At 46.4% G+C, this 22,182-nt stretch overlaps 1 protein-coding gene across 1 annotated transcript; it reads right to left on the bottom strand.

The window, feature by feature from the left end:
• Positions 1-45: 45 nt before the first annotated feature.
• Positions 46-19,084, bottom strand: PPTC7 (protein phosphatase targeting COQ7). Its single transcript, XM_072351271.1, has 6 exons — positions 18,585-19,084; positions 10,610-10,789; positions 8,657-8,855; positions 6,355-6,478; positions 4,624-4,753; positions 46-3,622 (listed from the first exon to the last, which is right to left on the bottom strand). The coding sequence occupies exons 1-6, from the start codon at positions 18,784-18,786 to the stop codon at positions 3,564-3,566; spliced, it is 894 nt and encodes a 297-aa protein (XP_072207372.1). The 5' UTR covers positions 18,787-19,084; the 3' UTR covers positions 46-3,563.
• Positions 19,085-22,182: the final 3,098 nt, after the last annotated feature.

Raw genomic sequence — 22,182 nt, 5'->3', positions numbered from 1 at the left:
TAACAGAGTTTCTGCAGACAGCTTCAATTAAAACCAACACGTTTTAGTATAAATACTATATTTATTAAATATCTTTACAATTCATTTAAATGTATTTACACAACTATTCCTGCATAAGTTATACCTCAGACATGAAATTCACATAATCGCCTCTTAGGTAAGCATAGATGATAGTCTCATTGAACAACAACAAAAGAAAAGCATCCTCATTAGGTACAGACTCTGATTTGCTTCATTATTTCAGCTATCTTTGGAAGAAACTACTTCATACAGTCCGTTTCCACACACGCAGCCTGGCTTCTCCCTGCAGAAAGGCTGGAGATGGAGATTCCTTCCCGAGATGCTTTACCTCACACCTCTCCCATCTCCCCAGTCCCGTCTGGTCCCCATATCTTGGTTTTCTTCTCCCCAGCCAAACCTCCTTTACAAACACAAAGGCAGCAGACAGGCCCTGGATGCCGTAGGACTCCCAAAGATAGCCAGCCGAGTAGCACGGAACCACAGACTTGTTTTCCAATTCACATCTTAGCCCTTTTGTTCCCCCCTAACACCGAGTAACACAGCTGCAGAAATCCCAACTCCTGCACGCCCCGTTACACACTGCAGCACCGCAGGGTGCGGGGATCCCTTCACATCCCTGCTCCAACACAGCTCCTGACAGCTAATGGGAACATCCCGCGGCAGCCGAAGCCGTTCCTGCATGTTCCCACTCCACGGAACTCCTCTCATTACAGTCACAAGAACCCCCAAATTCCTCGGAAGCGTTTCTGCTTCGTGCATCATTTAAAGGTACTTGGATAACATGGGCCCTATCGTTTCCTCTTCCACAAATTAGTTGTGCGCAGACAGCTTAAGTTCATAGGAAGAAATTAGGTTTGATATGTTTCGAGTGCATATCTTCAACAAAACGGAACAAAAACAAGCGCGTGATAAAAATATCGGTTCTTTATAATACAGTATTGCTTTATAAACAGATGGAAAAGCTATCAGCTTTACTGGTCTTTGGTGTGTCCAGTGAGGGATAAACTCATGAATTGTACATTAAAATCCAATTTTGTTCTTTATTTAAAAAGGAAAAAAAAGAAAAAAGAACCAAGAACCCAAGCGGGTGATGTGAGGCAGATGGCAGATGGCTCTACAGACACCGCTCAGCTACAAACTGCTCCAACACCAACAGCAAGGCAGAGGCTCAAACCCAGCAGGCAGCACAGTTCGCTTCTGGGGAGGCGGCCGAATCTCTCCCATGGAGGATTCCAGGCCCGGGACCAGCAGAGGCAGAGCACAGCGCATGCAACACCTCACACAGCTCTGCTGCACTCGTCTGATCCACCTGCATTTCTCAGCTTATAGTTCTAACAAGTGGAGGGGGGAAAAACAAAACAAAACAAAAGAAGGCTGGAAATGAGCGCGGTGAGAGCGAGGAGTCAGAGTGCAAAACAGTCCGGGTCTACCAGGGCATCGTTTGAAGGTAATTTCAAGGGAAAAAGTAGTTGATCAAATCAGCTCCAATGAAGAAACACGACAGTCAATACTGAAGAATAAAAGGTGAAAATACCCAGATTTGAGAGGGAAACGACCCTCCCAAACAGGAGAAACAAAGCCCTGTACTGCAGCATGGATACATTCCTCCTAACGAGACGGGAGAACACGGCTTGTTCAATTCCAAAGCAAAGACCGACAACTTGTGCAAAGTCACCCCCCGCTCCACGCATCGCTGAACTCATTAACTCCTCTTGGTTAACGCAATCCCCCCCAGAGCTCCACCAAAATCCGATTTTGGTCAAGTTTCGGGTGGTTAAGGCATTTTGACAAGTAGTTACAAGGTGATTCAAAATAGATACGTAACATGACGCCAATTGAGGAATAGCAGATAAATTACCGAAGAGCTTCCAAATTAATCACTTCTTATAAATGAAATGCCTGTTACAAGCACGATGCATTGAAATAGAGTAAAATGACATGTACATGGTACATGTAAAATGATCTTAAATAAAAGCTTGACATAGTTACGCAAATATACAGTACAAGTCCACAAAAATTCTTTAAACAAGTTGAGGTAACCTCAAACTTAAACAGTTTTAATGCAATAAACCAGGTAGTAAAGATCTCCTCCTGAGAGCAGGTAAGATTGCTTACCGACCGAGTTTAACTGCACTCACCTAGACATCAACATTACCCGACTTTTTATATATAAAAACATGGCTTTAATTTATTTCTACATACTCTTCTACCAGCAAAAAAGTTAATGAAAAACTGACCAAAAATATATATATCTTTACAGCTATCGGCTATTTGTATGAACCTCGGAATAGAAAGGAAAGCTTGCTGGAAGGGGACGGGGGGGGTGGGGAACTGCTGTGAGCTGCTGTGATTCCAAAGGAAATGTCATATTGCAAAGTGGCTGTTAGATAACTGTAAACATCATCGAGGTTCGTTCCGAAAACCCTAAACTTGAGTTTCTGAAATGTTTCTGAAATTAGGCTTTGCTGATTACCCACCCATGGTTTCCATTTGTGCACTTACTGCTGCTGCCACAGCGTAAGCAAAGAGTGTGGGAGCCAGAGAAAACGAGGATCGCCTGGACTTCACTTGGTGCAGCACGTGCTGTTCTACACAAGCAAGAATGGCAACATTCATACAAGTTACGTTAACAGATCTATGTACCAAAGTAACCATGCGCGGAGCTGAGGCTGATCTATTCTCTGTGCAGCCTCCCGCTGCAGCATTTACTGTATCGCCCTGTGCTGGTCAGAGGGGTTAAAACGCTTTGGAGGACCTCAGCTTCCACCAGGTATTATTGTTTAGACAGAGTTATAGTTTGTGTTCAAAAAAAGATAGTTATCCACAGCCAAAACATCCAGATACCAGCCCCAATATGGACGAATGATCTGCAGAACGTTTTTAAGATCACAGTTAAGCACCTGAAATCACGAAACACATTTGCATCCATATAACTTGACCTAAAGTATGTTTCTGAAACTCTGCACTAGAAAAGGCTCCTAGGCTGACACCGTGTATGGCAAGAGCAGAATGTTTACAGCAGTTATAAACCTCCTGAAAACCGGAGCTTAGAAACATGAAACCTCAGCTATCACTGTAACAAGACTACGCTTATGGAACTGTGTTCTGTAACATACCCTTTAACGAACAGCGAATGTTTCTAGTAGATAGAATAATATGCCCTCCCGTAGAGGTTGTAGCTATTGAATCTAGTCTGAAAGATGATAAACCAATTCTATTCATCTGACAGTAAGTCACCATTTCAAACGCAATAACAACGTGGGATCGATCCTCCCCCTTTTATGGACAATTGCTAAGCTCTGTAAGACATGCTTCAAGCCTTGAGCTGCTTCTTCACTTCTTGCTGGCAGACAGAGACCAGTGCACTACGAGTGGTTCTTAACAAGGACTTCAGCTGTGTCTCAGGACAGGCAACGAGCTCACAAACTGGCTGCTGAGATCAGCTGCAAAGGAAGAAAGCCATCCTGCCAGCAGGAAACCACACGTGTGAAGCTGGGAGCTCGGGGATAATGGAAACACGGGCAGCTGGCACTGCGGGCACGTCAGTCTGTGTACTCAGCTACGATAGAAAGAAGGACGGTGATGTCATCTGGTTTCCCCCCTGTAATATAAGAAGAGTAAAAGCATGATGTCAAACCACACTCAGTTGCCTGCAAGTGCTCCCCCATGGAAAGCTCCTTGTGAATTAGTTTTAATATTAAAAGACCTGAAGCAGAGGATGCTTCTTCCACGTCCTCTCCAAAACACAGCTGAGGGGAGCATTTAAAAGATCAAAAAATTCTCTCCTTTGGAGCTGTAGTGAGACGCTGCTAGGAGCTACTCACATTCGTAGCGGTCACTTTCCGAGACTCAGTGGGCTACAGCAACGCTCTGCAGCTGCACAGAAATAGCTCAGGGGTATTTTGTTACGTCGAAGGTCACGAGAGGCCTCAGGACTTGGGAGAGCTGCAGTTTCATTACTACCGACCTTTCTGAAAGGCGTCTGAGGTGCTGCAGGAAACCCTGCCCTCCTGATACAGGGACACTGAGGACATCTCTAATTAATAATTAAAAAACAATTGTTTGACGGGACTCTGAACTCTGCCGGGCATTAGTACTGCTCTAGAGCATAGGAAATAGAGCCAACAGAGATCAGGGCTGGGACATTAATGGTACAAAGGTCAGAAAGAAAGAAATCCAAACAGCTGGCATCAAGAACGGAAGGCCTTAAAAGAAAATCAAAACCCTACAACTGAACAACAAAAATCCACTGTCACACACAAACCCTGGGAGCGGGTCAAGCACAGCCCTCCTGGGAGCCTGGACAGCTTCTGTCAGGCTGGATTCTTGCAGCTGGAGCGTCCATGTTAAAAAGGAAACAGAAATCAGCGCATGGAGCTCAGTGCACTCCAGCTGCGTCCCCCAGGAGGCTGCTATTAACTGGGGCTTGGGATGACCTGCGACAGGAACCGGGGTCCTTGCCAAACCCACAGCGCTGCACTGGTGCTCTGTTGCCAAGCACATTTCTTAACACTCTCTTTTCCTATTGGACTTTCAAGCAGAACTTTACTGAGGATTTCTTAAAGATAGCGAGGGTGGGAGGAGGAGAAAAGAAAATCTTACCTCTCACGTTCAAGCCATTGTCACATGCAAACTGTGCAAAGGGTGACATGTAAGTGGGATCATACGCCAGCTCGTGAGCTTGCTCAGCAATACTTCTCGCAGTCTGCTGTATGCTCTCATAGTTGGAGTTCTAAATTAACGAGGAAAAAAGTATTCTTGTAAGGAAGTCTCTATCGCTATTTGTTTTGCTGATGCTGGTCAGTTTTCCAGCTCCCTGACTGGAGGGCACTGCCCACAGATGAGGGCTCTGCTTATCACCTCGTGTGTGAAGGAGCACTTTCAAAGTCAGATGAGGAAAGGTTTAAATAGAGTGGAAGTTCTAAGGGTAACATTCTCTTTTCATCTTCCCCACCATCCCCATTGCTTTCCTTCTATGCTTTTCTTACTCCAGACATCACACCATAACAACCACCTCTATTACTGGTAGCTACTTTTAAGTGTCATTTCAGAAAGTCTTCCCACAGTCTGGGGACTCAGCAGGCTTTTCCACGATGAACTTATGGCTCAATTTCCTTCAAGGGGAACCTTGGTGCCTTTCCCAACTGCACCAATAGGTGGAGCTCAATTTACTTTTTCCGGAGAAGTAAATCTCCTGCACCCACCTCTGCTGAGCGCCTGTCTGGGCAACAACAAGGTGGAGGTACCACAAACAGAAGCGTGCAGTGGCATAAGCAGCAGCCACGCAGGTCAGCAGCTGGCACATCAGACCTTCCAGCCCACGACAGCACGCTGACATCTTCTGCACCATCATGACCTTTGCTAACCAGGCTAAAGCCCCTCTGACAGCTTGTGCTGTAGCACGATCCCACGTTCCCTTTCACAGCACAGCTGCACGCTTTGCTATTTCAGCCCTGATCACTGCACCAACGAGAGAGAAAAGGAGAGGGGGACTGCAGAGGGGAAGCACAGGAGTCTACCTCTGTGCAGACAGAGGCCTCCAGCCTTTTGTCTGCAAGGACCCATTCTGTCTGGCACCACCTGGCAATTACATACCTGCAGGATAAGAGCAGGCACAGTACTTTTAAAACCACACTGTAATTCTGCACGTTCCCCTCCTTTGCATCTCATAACATCAAAATGCTTCCCTCAGGGAAGTTACACATCTTGATACCTCTCCAGCACACTTTCCTTTCTGTAAATAGCCTTAAGCTAAACGCTCTCACGCAAAGTAAAATGGTTTAATGTATGTTTACTATTTAAAAGGAGTATTTGTGGTCATAACCTGGAGAACTCGCTGAGAGGTGTTAGCTGTTTGTTTGGTTTTAGATCAGATGTTCCACACACACGCTGCCCACAACTCAGACAGTCCAGACTTACATATAAAGTCTTCAGAAAACTATACATTGTTTTTTAATACCCATAAGACAAAGTTGTATTTCCACATATTTCTTCTACAACTGCAAATGCAAATAAAATACGGATATGTCTGGGAGTGGATCCTGCTACTCAACTACCAGCTCTCCCCAGCCCCCCGCCTCGTCCCCTTGTCTTACAGCAGCCACCGACACACTGCTGGCTGCTGCTCAGCAGATCTGTGCCAAAGCTGCTGCTTCGAGATTCAGCCTGGCTGCAGATCCGAGAGGGAGCACTTCAGGGCCAACATCCCTGCTCAAACATGGTATTATAAGTGGCAAATCTAAAGGACAGCACTTTGTTGCGGGCCATAAAAGAAATGGCAGTAACTGTGAGGGGTGGTAGAAGATGTGTGTGTTCCGAATCCCTCACGCTTACCTTCAGCTTTTTCAACTCCTGCAGAATCATGTAGTCAGGCATGTTGTCAAACAATCCGTCTGTTGCAGTCAAAATAATGTCTCCAAGTTGGACATCAAAAGAAGTGCTATCTGCAGCATCGGGGCTGTGAAAACGACACATGTCAGAGAAATGGACTCCAGCCCTCCTGAAGGCACCAAGCAACGTCAAACTAGAACACTGACAGCTTTTGTAATTCACCACTGTTAGGTGTTTTGCTAGAAATAAAAGAAATAATCACTAACTGGAGCTTTGGCACTGGGAAAGCTTGTCAAGAAAGCTACAACAAAAGAGCTGTGATTGCAAACAGGTGATGTTCCAGCTATTACACAAAGGATTTGCATTTACAATTCCCAGATGAACAATTCCGCAAACTAATCTGCTTCACAAGTGTATCTCCATGGAAACCATTAAGTAGAATGGCAGTTCAGGGCTTCCTTTGCACCCATCTTAAATATGTAACAGAGCTGCACTTGAAAGGACAATTCATAATGGGAATGGCCACAGCACTTAAGGATTCTCAATCATTTTCTGTGGCAGTGGAATAGGAAACATGTCTGGATATCGCTAACAGGAGACCACAGCTGGCTGGATTATTTACATCTGATAACATCATGCAATATCGAGAGCAGAAAACACCTCTTCTGGCCATGAATACTGCTGCAGGGTCTGTTTCTCAGATGCAGCATAACAACAAATCTTCATTTTTAAAGATTCTTCAGAGCTCTTTAGAAGAGAGAAGCGACGGCACACTGTGCTGTTTGGCTGTGCAAGAAAGCAGAGGGGCCATCAGCTTCCAACTCAATCCCACCATCAAGTGCTGTGCACCTTCAGGAAGGTCAGAGTTGAGACTGCCTGCCTATCCCCATATACAGACCAAATTTAAAACAATTAAGTGGAAAAAACCATCGAGACAACAAGCATGAGTACTAATTAATGTCAAGAACAGCACAGAACTAGCCAGAAAGCTATAATCATGATTCAGAACCCAAGTGTGGGAGCTCATTTATCTTGCACTTTCCTTACTGTGTGATGACTCAGATTGCTTTGCTTCCCTGACTTCCACTGGACGATATTAACAACCCTTATGCTATTTTGGGGGGGAGGGGCTCTTTTTATAGAAGACACAATTTCAGAAAAAAAGAGATTTTAATAGTTCTGGAATTTCAAACAATTGTTTAATTTCAGTCTAATAAAGAAGCTGGACTATTTAGAGGCTCTGACTTCAGATCTCTACATCAGCTTCCTCTCCACAACCTCACAAAGAAATAAAAGCATGTGCAAGAATGAAGCTACTGACCACCAGCTCTCAAGCAAAGCAAGGCAAACCAGAAAAGCCATCATTTTGCCACCACATTTACAGTCCTTGTGGCATCAGACTTGAGATTTACAGCTTCGTATCCAACTCGAAGGTGCCTACTGCATTCTGTGTTTACTACCATCCCTCTTTGAAGATGCCTTTGTCACTTGTATTGAGAGGTATCAGTTTAATGACCATACAGCAAATGACATCAGGGCTGTACTTAATATGTACATTTCACAGGTTGTTGTTCTCCCTCTCCAGTTTTAGTTTACTGGTGAGGCTTCTCACAGCCACAGGATTTATCAGCCTGACATTCTCAGGGGAAGAAGCCTTCCTCTGAAACAACTCATTTCTGTGTACAGATTGTCCTTTCCTAATACTCTCATTCCCCAGCTTGGTGTTCGGCCAAACGGAGTTTTGCTCGTTTTGGTCAAATACAATATGCTGCTGGAAACACAGCCACTTGGAACCACGAGCTACAGTCACATGTCCCTCCGCTCTATTCTTCAAGCCCTGCTAACTCACTGCCAAAATATCTAAATTAGCATACTCCAAAGCAGTCTCAGGGGAGCACAGACAGGGGCTGGGAATGAGCACTGCTGATAAGACGAGCCACTCGTGCAGGGTGATCAGCACAGCCAGCAGCTGCAGCCTTCATTATAGCACCTCTATCAGGCAGTGCTCTTCCGCGGATCAGAACGTGTCCAGCATGTATTACAGATGGTAAGAACATGCTATGTTGAATGAGTAAGCATGAATCCAATGACTTCTGTCTGTGCAACAGCTTACAAAGTTTATCATGCACACAGTGAGAAGTGTTTGCAGCACCTGAAGGACATTGAGGCAGGTAAAGCCACTGGGCACATTTAAATCCCATGTGCTATGCTGCATTATACAAGGAACACTGAAGCAGCAAAACTGTAACCTTTTGGGAGCTGATCACTACGCAGATTTCAAATGTAAGGTCCTTTCCCATCTTACCTGTCACTTAAGACAACTCCTTCTGCTTCTGGTGGAGCTATCGACAGTTGGAACGGAGTGTTGAAGTAATGCTGCTGCTCATCAGATCGATGTACTACTTCTCCTCCTCTGACTACCAAAAATCCAGAATCTCCCAAGTTGGCTGTATGTAAACGGTGACTTGTTCTGTCCAAAACTACGATGCAAGCTGTGCTGCTTCCTGAAAGCAAGCAGAATACAGGGACAAGCTCAGCTTACAGAAAGCATTTATTCCTTCAATGCCTTTAGTCATTGTTCGGCATCTCAAGTATTTATCAAAACTTACAAATCAGGATAAATGGAAGCACTCATTAATGAAAAAATGAAAGTTAATACACATTAAATAAGGCAAAATGCTACAGATCTTTGCAGCAGACGTTTCCAAGCAGACCTATGTGCAGGACAGACTACAGATGAGCTAAGCGTATGACTGTATGGCCGACACAGGAGGCCAGCTGGCCTGAGGCATCACGTGTTGGAGATGTTTCACTTTCTAGTCCAAGGAGCTGCCTGGAAAACCCCACACTTCATTTGTTCTCTACCGAACATACGGGACCTTCTCCGCTCTTAGTGAAGGGAGAGTCAGAGCAGCATCTTTGGAAGGATTCGTGTCTTATATACAACAGCATCCAGCACTGTCCTGCAGTACAGGAACAGCATTTAAGTAAACACCACAATTTCCTCCCACTTCAGTTTCATTTAAAAATAACTTACTAGACTCAATTCTGATGGACTAAGAATTGAGAGTTAAAGCGCAGCAGGAAGGAAAAGTTCAAGCCTAATGAAAATTTCCTAATGAAGTTGTCTCCCTCCACCTGATTTGAAACAAATCCTAAATGCCCGTTGCTGTGGGAGCTCCCCCTCTGGTTTTGGTTCAGGCAGGAGCACTAGTTTCAAATTTTAACTGTATTAGCACAGTGTAACTAGGAGGCCACTGCGGAATGCAGACCTTGTGACTCAGCATATGCCACTTTTCGGGATCCAAAAGGTCAGACCGAGCAGGGCTGCCTCTGCCTACAAAGGAGTCGGGGGAGCTTTCACCAGCAGCCCACTTCATGGATCGCTCACAGCTACACCTGCCTTGCACAAATAAGCACTATTATATGTGGAAAAGCCCAAAGTAATTAACAACTATTGCTATTCTGGTGACACTTAAGGTCAGTTTGGAGGTTTGAACCTATTCTTTAGGCATATAATGCAAGAACATCTGTGCTAAGCTCAGCAGACAAGCTAAGTATAGCTTACACAGCAATCTCCTGGCATAGAAGTTTAAGGTCAGGTGAGAAGCACGTGTATCACACCGGGTAACGCTTTCCTGGTGTGTAAGAGGTCACACACCCTTCAGAAACATGTTCTGTTTTCAAGGTTGTCAGCAGAGGTCAAATTTTACCTCTCTATCTGTTCACCACTCCCAAAGCAGCTAGATTGCACTGCCTAAAATCAAGTTTGACACAGAATATGCTAAGCATCTGTTTGCATTCAAAAACATCTCTAATGATTCCTTTCTAAAGAACTGTAAAAACCACAGGCTATCAGTGATTGTGTGATATAAGCCACTCTAATCAGCCTGTTAGGTTTAAAGTTCACTGGACGTAAAAGACAACAGGAACAGCAAGTCAAGGAGCAAGCAGATGCATCCACGTATGATCAGAATGTCTCCACTTGCATAGCTTCAGCAAAAAGCCACAATTAACAGAACTATTTATGTATAGCAAGTGCATGCTGCAGCACATTCTACTGCAAAACTCATCTTCCAAACTCCCTGCAAGCACTGGCGAAGAATCCCCCCTCACACACAAAAGCTGCTTCCCATCAATATTTACTTAGTTTTACATCCATATATTTAGATACATATAAATATTTGCATGTACTTAAGTATATGCATATAGCAGTATAGCATAAGACAGACCCAATTCACGTTTTTTTGCCTCTTACCAAGCAAAGGTACTTTGTTCTGCAGCAGCTCACAGTAACCTGCAGTGAGAATCCCAACAGGATTGCTTGGTACAAACCGTCCTTCTTTTACTAAACGTTCACATGTTCGCATTAGAGTCCCTGAGAACTGAGAAGGGTCAACCCCATAGTCCCTCCAGCCACCGACACCATCTGCTACTCCTAGAAGAGAAAACAAACAGAAATCAAGAGTTATGTGACCAGAAGTGTTATCCAAAACATGTATCATGTTCAATAACTGCAGAACACACAGCACGGCCATTTTTTGTAGAAACAAATCTTCGGTTTTAAACGTGTGTTCAAAAAAGAAATGAAGATCACGCAAAACAGAACCCAACCCCAAACCAACAGGCAAGCCTACACAAAGCTGGGACCTGTGTCTGCAAGGACAGCCTGGCGCTTACTTCAGCCAAGAAGGAGAACGAAAATCAGTCGTGGTCCAGTTATTTTTGTTGTCACTCAAAACAGAAAATGAGATGCATTCTGCCAAAGCTTCACAAGATTTGAGCGACTCCAGGCAAGTCTTGAAGATACACATGTGAAAGTGGGGTGGTCAGAGAGACAAACAGCTGATCAATCACTATGCTGCTGTTCACAGCAACGTGATGCTACTGTCAGTGGAAATAAGAGCAAGAAAAACACTTTTTCTGTCTCATACACAGAAGAAAATCAGTGCTGGCATCTCCTAGACAGATACTGTAGAAGATGAAACCCCTGAGCTAGGAGCCAGGAGTAACACAGCAGATACACCACAGAAGATGCCCAGCGTTTTAACCCCCTGCCCAGGTCCACATGCACACCATTTCATTAAAACAGCAGCTGTGCTCAGCTCAACTATTTTCCAGAGCCCTGACTGTTCCACAGAAGGGTATCCCCGGATAGAAAAGCACTGCTAGCAAAGGCACGGAAATCTGACTGAGATGGTAAAAACCAAGTTTGCCTCACCTACAAACGCCCTTCACATCGGTCACCATCTGAAACTGAGACGGAAGGTTTAGAGCTGGCCTTGGCACGAACTATAATCTGACAAGAGGTTACAACCAGATTCTGAACAGCCCATCAACATTAATCAGATTTCTCCCAAAAATAGTGCACAACCTTTTAGACACCTGCTTTGTCCACTTGCTTTCTTAAAGAATGGTGCTGCTCTTCAGAGCAGGCTCTGGTACAGAGCTCACATGAAAGCAGCCCTGGCACTCCCCACAGCGCCTCTTCTCCTCTCTTCAGGAGAAAACTAATCCTCCCTTTGCAGGTCCCACAGCTTCAGGATAACGCTGGGTTAAACCCACGCTTTCTGCTGCCACACAAGCCAGGCTGGAGTAAGAGTTTAGCAAGAAAAGTTTCTGCTCTGATCTGGAACTTGAAATAGAAGCTGAGCACCAGTTTGGATGATAACGACGGCTTTGCATTAAGTGACCCGATGAGCAGCTTTTTTTCCCCTTTAAGATGAGCACAGTCCAGCCATAATTTTGCCAGCTGATCATAGCAAGCATTGCTTCAGTAAAAGGTTGACACAAGGAAAAGGGCACTGTCTGACAGACGCTGTCCAGATACTCTGTTCCTCTGCCCAGCTCTCGGTTCCTAAGGTTGTTACAAAACAAGCTTGTGAGAAGTTATGGAGTTCCCCTGAATGCTCCGTAAACTGTTTTTGCATTAGCCTTCTTAGGAAATACTTCAACAGGAACACCACAGCATTAGTACACAGTGCGAGGAAGCAAGCCACCACAGAAAGCACCCGATCAGGTTAATTACCAAAACCAACTCTGAAGTACAAATAAGAACATGCCACCTGATTTTCTTTGCTCACTTCTTACTCCAGGCAGAAAATTGGAATCCACCAGCACGGCAGCACACCGTGCTCTGCTCTGTATTCCTGCCTGCTCTCTGTAAGCTATGAACAGCCACAAGGACGCTGCCAGTGCCTCCCATGCCCACAAGGTGCCCTGACCTGCAGGAGGTCCAACACACAGCCGGGCATTCCTTCTCCATCTCTGGCACAGCAGCAGACTGGACCAGCACGCTCACAAGCACACCCTGCCGTATGTTTCAGCCCCACATGGCTCAGCAGCTCACTGCCACGTGCACAGCGCTGCTGTCATTGCCTCGCCCAACACAGACAATGTGGGGTTTCTACAGTCTTTTTTTTTTTCCCTTTAACCAGAGTTTCTAAAAGAAGACAAGCCAGTGCATTTAATTTAAGCTAGGTGACCTTGTTGGCTCCAAAGGCACGCTGCCCGAGCAGCCAAACGCTTCCTCCTGCTCAGGCACACAGCCAGCAGGCCCTGCTGCCATCGAGATCAGCACACAGGCAGGGCACATCCAAGGAGCCCTACACCACATCACATATCCACTTTCCTTGCTCTTGCCTCACATTAGTGTAATTCTAGTTCTGTCTTTAGCCATTGTGTCCTGCTTCCTCTCTATGGGTTCAAAATAAAAGGCAGTATCTTCAAATCCTCAATATAAACTCAGTGGTTAAACAGGAAAGGAATATAGTTTTTTAATTATTATTTCCTACTGAAAAAGATGTAAGTGTGAACAAAGTTTGAGAAAACTTTGTAAGAATGACACATTGTAAACATGGAACAGGATGCGTGGGATATTTCAGGCTCCAGAAGCAGTAACAAGTGAAAACTCACCTGATAGAAATAGATCAGTTCCCTGTGTAAGCCTATGCAGAGGGCACACAAATACATGAGACAGTGAAATAGCCATGGCTAAACGAACTGCCACTGTAAATAAGGCAACTGAAAACCTCACAGTAAATGATGTACATGTCAGCACGAGAACCTGCTATAACTTCTGAAGATGCATCAGGGTCTCTCATACAGTCGTAATGAGGTTTCAAGATAAAGCACAGTGACCGAAGCTGAGGGAGTGAAGACACCGGCACTGAAACTCATTAAAATTGCTATTAAAATTGCTGAAAGCACATGGGATGAAAGGCCAGCTGAAATGATGTTCAGAACAAAAGCTGAGAACAAAACCATGATACAAATTAAACCCCGTTTAATACAAATAGCTTTACCAGAGGAAATTCTAGCTGGCAAACTAATCTGCCCATGGTCAGAATCCAGAAATGTCACCCCGTCCCAAAAATGCCTCAAGAGATGGATGGACACTTTCAAAATGCTCTCTCAGCTATGAAGAATGGGCACACGGAGGCACGAGGCAAACACAGGCATGCATGCAGGGCCCCATCTTGCATGCAAACACTCCAAACTTCGTAAGATGTTCCACTCATCAAACTGAACTTTAAGATTCTGGAGAACATTACCCAAATTAGCCATGATTCACTAATAAAAGAACATTGAGAGGATATATTTATGGGTCTGGACTTATTTTGCATCTGACACAGAGGACAGACTAAAATGGGAACTAAAGCACAATCTGTTGTGCTACACGAGTGTGAAGTACAGCACCTAATACTCGTCACTATGTCAGAATTGAGATAAACTGATAAGATTCCTAGTTTTATCAGTGACAAGATAAGCTCCACAGCCAGGCAACTCCTCCAGCAGTGTGACTGGCAGCAGGCAGGGATGGGGATGCTACAGCCACATAGCAGCCATTCCCAACATCCCCTCCTTCAGGCTCCCCATGGAACACGCTGTGTACAATAGCCTGGTTAGATGCCATCTCCAGAGGCAGATGGGGCTCCACTGGTAACTAGTTACAAAAGGAAAGGTTGCTTATTCACACCACGCATTTTAAACCTCATACCAGTCCTCAGCTTGCATTAACTTCAAATGTACTGGAAGAATAAATGGCTCAATGACAAGGAGGAACAAAAAGCAAGAGGCTGTAGGAGAAACAAGGAACTGAAAGCACTGAATTGTGCACCTACTTCCAGGAGCAAGAAGCAGTTCCTTATATCATCTCCTCCCCCTCCATACACCAGTTTTTTCCAGGTCTCTCTCCTACCCAACTGCTCAGTGGATTCTGAAAGCTGTAAGAGGACAATAACACTTCCTGAAACATAGGTATGCCGAGTGCCTCACCTAGTAGTACACTGCGTGCTTTGCTTATTTCCTCCTGTGCCTTCTGACACATGCTTTGACTCTGCACGAGTTTCTTCCAGAAACCGTGGCAAAGAATCATCAGATTTTAGCTTCATCCTCAGAAAGAAAGCCACTACGTTTCAGAGATGACATTCAGTGCTACTTAACAGCTCTGCTGACATCTGGATTAGCTGTACAGACAAGTGTGTCAGTGAACATGATTCTAACGGAGACGTTTCTCAGTAACCTGCAGTTCCTCTACAAATGAAGATACTTGTTCTCATGTTTAAAAAAACCCTCATTTGGACTATTACAGTCTGTGGCATTTTTCAAATCACTGATTATTCCCTCTAGAATGTCTCTGTTTCTCCCAAGAAAGGGGGTAAAACTGTACACTGAGCTAAGCAGACCGCTCGCCTCCTTTAGCATTGCTAAGTTCTAGCAGCAATCTCTTTAATAGGTACGCTACCAAATAAACCACTTAACATAGTCTTACAGGACCTTCAGGCATCTGAGTAAGAATTCCTCCTCTGTAGCTGCCAGAACATCTCTGACATTTCACCTACAAATCCTTCTATATTTTGCAGTTCCCTTTTCTTGATGCCAATGAAACCAACCATCCTCTGAGGGCCTCACCGCTCCCTGGGGAATCACATACCTCCTATGCAGGCCGATGACAAACTTAATTCTCACACACAGCACCATTCCTCTCCCTGCAGAGTAGCTGCCCTACAGCTCCAAAGAAAATCACCAAGATTTGCAGCAGATAGAACAGTTGCCAAACTTTAACCTTGCAGTGGACAAACAGTGCCCTGCTGCTGACCACTAGTTTCCTACCCCTTCTGCTGCCACAGCAGTAGATTGGAAGGCTAGCCAAGTCACACCGGCTACACCCAAACTTCTACCCAGCAGACAGTGCAGAAGTGATGCTGTCACGGGATGCACATTGCTTGCTTTGCTTGCTGCAATGTTTCAATCATGAGTCACACAGCAGTTCGGAAAATCCATTAAAAAACTGCAAAGAGAACAAGAGCTTGATAAGGCAGGAATAAGCAAGAAATGGCAGATCCAAACAACAGAGAAAGATCACCAACTTGAAACATCCCAGCATCTATGGACCAGTGAAGCTCATTTGCTTTGTTAAGGGAATATATATCTACATACTCACTAGAAAGAAACAAAGGTCTTAGTTTCTGAAGTTTTGTTTTTCAGCTTGGAAAAGCACTAATCTTAAAAGCTTCATAGGAATGGTTTAAGACATCAACATATGTGTCTACCCGCTCAAGAAGACACCTTCCAACATTCCTCATTTCTCATCATCTCATTCTCTAACGTTCTGTGGGTCTGGACAACAGCAGCACTGACAGCAAACATACAAAAAGGTACGAGCAGCAGCAGAAAGCACACACAGGCCTGAAGCATGAAGCTGCAGAAATTTAATATCAGCAGTAAAGTTATTTCCTTCTCTCAATGGGATCCCAAAGGACGTGTCATGGATTTGAGATTCTTGCTCCTCCTCCTGCTCACGATGAGAAGAAAACATGCAGATGTAAGAGCTATACACCAGCCAGAAGTCAAAACAAGAGCTAAAGATCCAAAGCTTCAAGTACACCAGTAAGAGACCCCACCAAGCCTTCAATGACTGCGGGAGGGTTGGAAATAACACCCATCTTCATAAGCATTCTTGTTTTCTTATAGTGAGGCTGAAGGACAGACTAACAGACACACGGTCAACTTTTAGACTATACAGCCTACATAACACAAAAGAAGCGCTTGGCATTGTTGTATCTGCTGTAAACACTCTGCCTCATTAGCCCTAGCCAGCTTTTGTTTGACCTAAGAAAATGAAACCCCAAGCACTCATGCCAAGTGGCTGGGAGTAGCTCCTTCACTGTAACACCACGCCCGTATCCATCCCACACAGGCATGCTTTCCATACAGAGATTCTGGAAAAGACTGGCATGGAAGAGTCTTAAATTCCTATCTGCTATAGTTTTGTCACTGATGACAACTAGGGCAGGCTAACTTGAAACTTACTGTTCTCTAGAAGTATTGTTGTGCACAGCACTCACTTTCACTGCAACCACCTGAGCCTCTTCATTAAACTGCTTCTGAAAAATGAAGCTTTTAAAGCCACAGTCCAGCCTAGGCGGATTTCTGAGGTGCCAAGTTAGGCAGGTATTAAGTTAGTACAAAATGTACGAGGCCCAGTAAAAAAAGAAAAAGAAAGATAAGGAACCTCAGATTTACAATGAGGGCAAGAGGAATCGAGGGCAGGAAAACACTGGTGCTGAAACCCCTTTGGCATCAGCGTCGAACAGCTGGTGAGAAAGAGCAAAGGGATGATCACAACAGCAGAAACAAGAAGAAAACTACTGTGCCCTGCAGCTTAAGAACTACTAATGAAGAAAAGCATTGAGGTAGACTGCATTAGAAGCGATCCTGTGTTAATGTTTGCAGAAGACACTGCAGTTTTGCTTTACTGGTACATATGAATGTTAGAAAGAGCAATAAAGAACATGAAAACAGCCTTACAGGGGAAAAAAAAACAGCTTTCCTATTTGAAGTCTCTTCTTCCTGTTAAGGACTTAAGACATCTTTGTTTGAAGCTGTCTTTGCTGTTTGATCCTTAAGTGGAGTTATAACTGTTTGTTGTCAAGTTGCCATGAAAATTAATGCAAAGACAAACTTAGAAATGCAATTCTCTGTTGATTCCAGCTGGAAGGCAAGACAAGCTGGAAATCCTCATATGGTAACGACCAAATATGGCCAAAAAAACCCTAAACACCATCAGACGAGTCTAAACCTACACCATGTAAAGAACGCACTTACACAAGAAGCGTATTCTGCATTTCTCTTAAGGGCAAATACAGATTACTTATTTATCAGCGCTGGCCTACTAAGAACCCAAAGGCAGCCAGCCGTAGTCACATGGTGGAGTGTGGTTGTCCAACAGCTGATCTAAATGGAAAAAGTTTCCCTGGAACAGGAGCAAGAGAAAAGATGCACAATGTCTAAATACACGGACGGGTTTTTCACATCTCCTTGAGAGCTGTAGCATCACCATTACAGCACAGGCTCCCTCGTAGGATAACCAGCAATACTGTTGCCTAGCACCCTGTTACAGCTTCCTGACAAAATGTTTCAGCTGTATTAACCAGCAAGCAAGTTACAGTGGCAGCACTGAATGATTCCAGGCGCTGTCACACCATAGGACACTCCAGCAAATACTCTGCATCTTTAATTTCAAATGACAGGTAGAAAAAAAAAAGTTTCTTTTTATTTTTTGTTGTTATTTTAATGTTAAAGTTGCGGTAAATTTACTTCCATCGCCGCAAAGCAACTTCTGCAAAGTGTCAACCAAATTCAACCTTGACTACACGGGAGAAAGGTCAAGCGCTGTCCAAAGCAACACTTCTCATAAACCAAAGATTCTATTGACTACCTACGTATTCCCATTACTTTGAACATTTGAGCTGGGAAGATCCATTTTGCAGATGAGCACAAACCAGAGCAAGAAATCAGAGCACAGAACACAGCACCCGGCGAAACTGAAGTTTGACATTTGAAACCAGCCTCAATGTCACTTTGCCTTTCACTTGACAAGGACAAAGCATGCACTAAAATAAGGAAGTGTCCAATTCAGGGATCTTTTACATGGAAATGCATCACAGCCACCAGGTGCTCCGCTAGCTTTTAGAGGCACAAAGGGAGGAAAACACCCAGGAAGGTGTTTCCTTGCTCTCAGAGCCACCAGGCCTTAGGGGCACCCCTATGGGAAGCACAGGGCCTAGCCGCCGGCCTCGGCACCACCCCATCCCAGCAGCGTGCCCGGAGAGATGGCAGCCCTGCCGTTGCTCCTGTAAAGGCACAAAGCTTTGGGGTTTGGGCAGCTGCAGAGCACCACCGACCTCCATCCCTTTGTCACCGAGGTCACCCCCACAGCCGTCACTTACCGAGCACATCTGCCGTGCGGTGCCGGGCCACAAAGCAGGCGTCATCCCCGTAGCACATGCCTTTCTTGAGGATCCCCTTGCGGAAATCTTTGCCAAAGCCGCAGCTGGCCGTCACCAAGCTGTAGTCACGGGTGTCGGTCTGCGAGAGGCCGCCCAGCACTGCTCGGGCCACCAGCCTGCCATAGGACAGCACCGAGAACATGGCGTGGGGCGCCCAGCAGCCCAAGGCCAGGAACGCGGGGAGCCACCGGCGCAGCCGCCTCCTGCAGCGAGCCAGCCTTCCTGCTGTCCGCCGGCCGGCCGCCTCCACACCTCGGGATCTCCGGACCTCAGCCCCACCGAGCAACAGCGCCCGAGTACCTCGGAGTAGCTCAGAGTACCCCAGAGTACCTCAGAGTACCTCAGAGAGTAGCTCAGCACCACGGAGCCCGCCTCTCAGCCCCTCGAACGCCTCGGTCGCTCAGCACCTCAGCCCGGCAGCTCCTCCGCAGCCCCTCCTCAGCCCGGCCCCTCGCCCTCCCCCCGCCCACCTCTCCCCTCAGGCCCGGCTCCCGCCCTCACACCCCAAACACCGGCTCCTCGCGGCCGGTACTGCCGCCCTCCGCCGCCACCCCCGCGCAGGGGGGAGGGGAGGGCTCTGCCTACTCCCGATCCGCCCGGCAGAGGCTCTCCGGGTTCTCTCTCCGTAGAGCTGAGGAGAACCCCGGTCAGAGCCGCCGCTCCTCGCCGCGCCGCCCCCGCTCCCCGCCGGCCGCAGCCGCCATCTTCCCCCCGCGCGTGCAAAGCCCAGGGCCCGGCGCTCCGCAGCCAGCGGGCGGTGAGGAGAGGTCAGCCCCGCCCCGGGGCAGCGCGCGTGCGCGGCGGGTGGGCCAACGCCTCTTATTGGCTGTCCGCCGCGCCTCATTTGCATGCTACGGGACAATAACAGCGCGCCGCTCCCGGCATCCCCCGCGGCGCTGGGGCGGCCCCGTGTCCCCTCAGCGCCCCGCGGAGCCGCGGTCGGTGGTCGCGGCCGTGAGGGGGGCGCTGGGCTCGGGTCCTTCCCCTCCTCCTGGAGCTCTACCTGTCATTATTCCAATTATGTTTTCAACACCGGGGCTGCGCCTAACGCAGCTATGTGCCCTCCACGCCCATATCGGGCCGCATGTCTGGCGTGCTCGGAATAACTCGGAGGGATTCGGTGGCCATTTGCACTTTTCTGGTGATTAAGGACGGTTATGTGAGTCATTCGACATTAAAAATGATTTTTTAAAGGGCAACAAGTCGTGTTTCCCCGGCAGCGTGCGGTTATGTGTAATGCAAACTCACTGCAGCGCCCGATGGTCGGGATTTCTGGGAAAAATAGGTGAAAGTGGAGAGGATTCTCCCATTATATAGGGCAAAGTGATGCCCTATGAAAGGTCAGAGTGTTCAAGATAAGGGTACAGAGTGTGATCATCACGGAAAAGGCACTGACTGTTATCCTCACTGCTCGTGGCTGTGCGGGAGGCACTGGAGAGCATGGAGACCCCAAAGGACTGATCCTTCCCTGCTTGCAGCCTTGGCTGTGCAGAAAGGTTTGGTGCTGCTGGAGCTCCCAACAGGCAGCTCTGAACGTGCACAAACCCACCGAGTGCCTGCCTTAACGAGGCCCAGAGACATGCAAACAGCAAAACCAAAGGCAGGCATAAAGCAGAGGGAGGGGTGAAAGCTGAACCCCAAGCTGGTGAAAGGAAAAGCTGTGCGGTGTACAGCACGGACCCAGCCTGCCAGGAGCACTGCTGAAGTGCTGTCATTAACGGCATTAAGGCACAGTGCGCATTTGGCTGCTGTGCACATGGACAGAGACAATATCCTTCCCCTCTGAAGTGCTGAAGGTTTAAGCAACGCGTGAAACGCCTCAGCCTAAAGCTGCAATGGTATCCAAACTTCATTAAAAATAAAGCTGCAATGGTATCCAAACTTCATTAAAAGTCATCTGCCTCTTTGGAATTCTGCATGAGCAGAAAGAAAGTGCAGGGACCGCAGAGAACAACCTAAACCCAGCCTGCTGAACTAGGAAACTGCTGCGCAGCCCATTGTGCCCACAATAAGGGAGTGTTGCTGCCATGGCCATCAGGGTTGCTGCCTCTTGTATCTAGAGCAGGAAAGGGAAGTGTGTATTTTCAGAGTTTCCCCAACAGTCATTCTTTCCCTGAACTCATTCTTTCTTCCTTCTTCTTGTCCAGGTCCCTTCCAGGCTAAGTCCAACCCAGCCAAATTCCTTCTTTAAGGCACCAGATTTCAGTGCTGGGGTGTCCTGAGACAACTCTCACCATCACAGGCCATTCTGTCCTACCCTGAGTGCACACCGCTTCTCCATCTGTAATCCCCCACCTCACTTCCAATTGAGCACGAGTTCTCCATGCCCCATCACGATGCATTTCCTAAAGCAGGATGGGACACGCTCTGTAGTGCTTTATGCCTCACAGAATGAGAAACTCAGCATGAGATCAAGGCTGCCCAATACACTCGGCAGAGCATGACTGTGTGTCTCAGTGAGGGCATGCCGTGAGCAGTTCATAATCCCTCCATCCCACAGGCTGGCCCAGACAGCCGAGACAACATCGTTTACGTAATAATAATTAACCTTTGCTGAACTCTTTCACTCCGGTGTGATGACAGTTCCCCCAGGTGACAGATTGCTTGTGGTTTTCATTCAGAAGATCTCTCGGCTCTCAGGAGAAAAAACAACAACACCAAACCCCCATTTGAAATGAAATACAATGTTTTGGCCCACTATTCACTATCAGCTCTGATAGATCTCCATGCATACGCTGCTGTCTCACTCAGTGCTACTATCCTGCCCCCAGGGCCAACATCCTGCCAAGCGGTATCTGTTTAAAATTCTCAAACGCACAAATTTGGCACAAAAAGTGGAGCAAAGGGCATTCCCCTGGTTACAGCAGCCGCGTGGAATCTTCCCACCTCAAAGTCCAAGATCCACTTCCATCAGTTCGTTTCAGCTGCAAAACGAAATGAACTCTTCTCGCTGGGCTTGCTCAGACCAATAAGTACGAGGGGGAGCACGAAGCAGAAATGCTGTACAATGCAATTGACTGTTGGAGGCACAAGCAGTTTTTCAGCTTGTATTAAGACTGATTCACTCGCAGCTGACGTCAGTACTCCCTCCCTACTATCTTCGCCTTGGGATTGGAGTATGATAAATATTACCTGTAATGCCATCTGCTGTACAGAGGTAGCACAGGGCTCCGAGGCTCCTCATGATTTATTTAGGAGTTAATATTGTGCTAGAGCAGAACGCGCTTTACTTCAGCCTTATTTCACTTTGTTTCGACTTTTAATTAAAACTGCCTGCCCACTTGGAATCTGAAAGTCATCCGTCGCAGAACAAAAGCCATGTTTGCCTTGCAGAGAAGTTAATATCAAACAGGAGACTGCTACGAAAGTGACAGCCTCACCAGAAGTGCCCACATGGAACTCTGCTGTCGTTTGTTCTGAGAACAGCAACGGTTTTGCATCTGTAGCAATAATTAAACTGTTGAAAACAATTTCAGAAGGAAAGGGCTATGGTCTGAGTTAGTTAGAGCAGTGAAAATGGACTTTACTGAATTGGTAA

Source organism: Excalfactoria chinensis, chromosome 16, assembly GCF_039878825.1.
Source record: "Excalfactoria chinensis isolate bCotChi1 chromosome 16, bCotChi1.hap2, whole genome shotgun sequence".
Taxonomy (NCBI): Eukaryota; Metazoa; Chordata; class Aves; order Galliformes; family Phasianidae; genus Excalfactoria; species Excalfactoria chinensis.
Note: the sequence above shows the minus strand (reverse complement) of the source record. Positions and strands in the feature narration are given on the sequence as shown.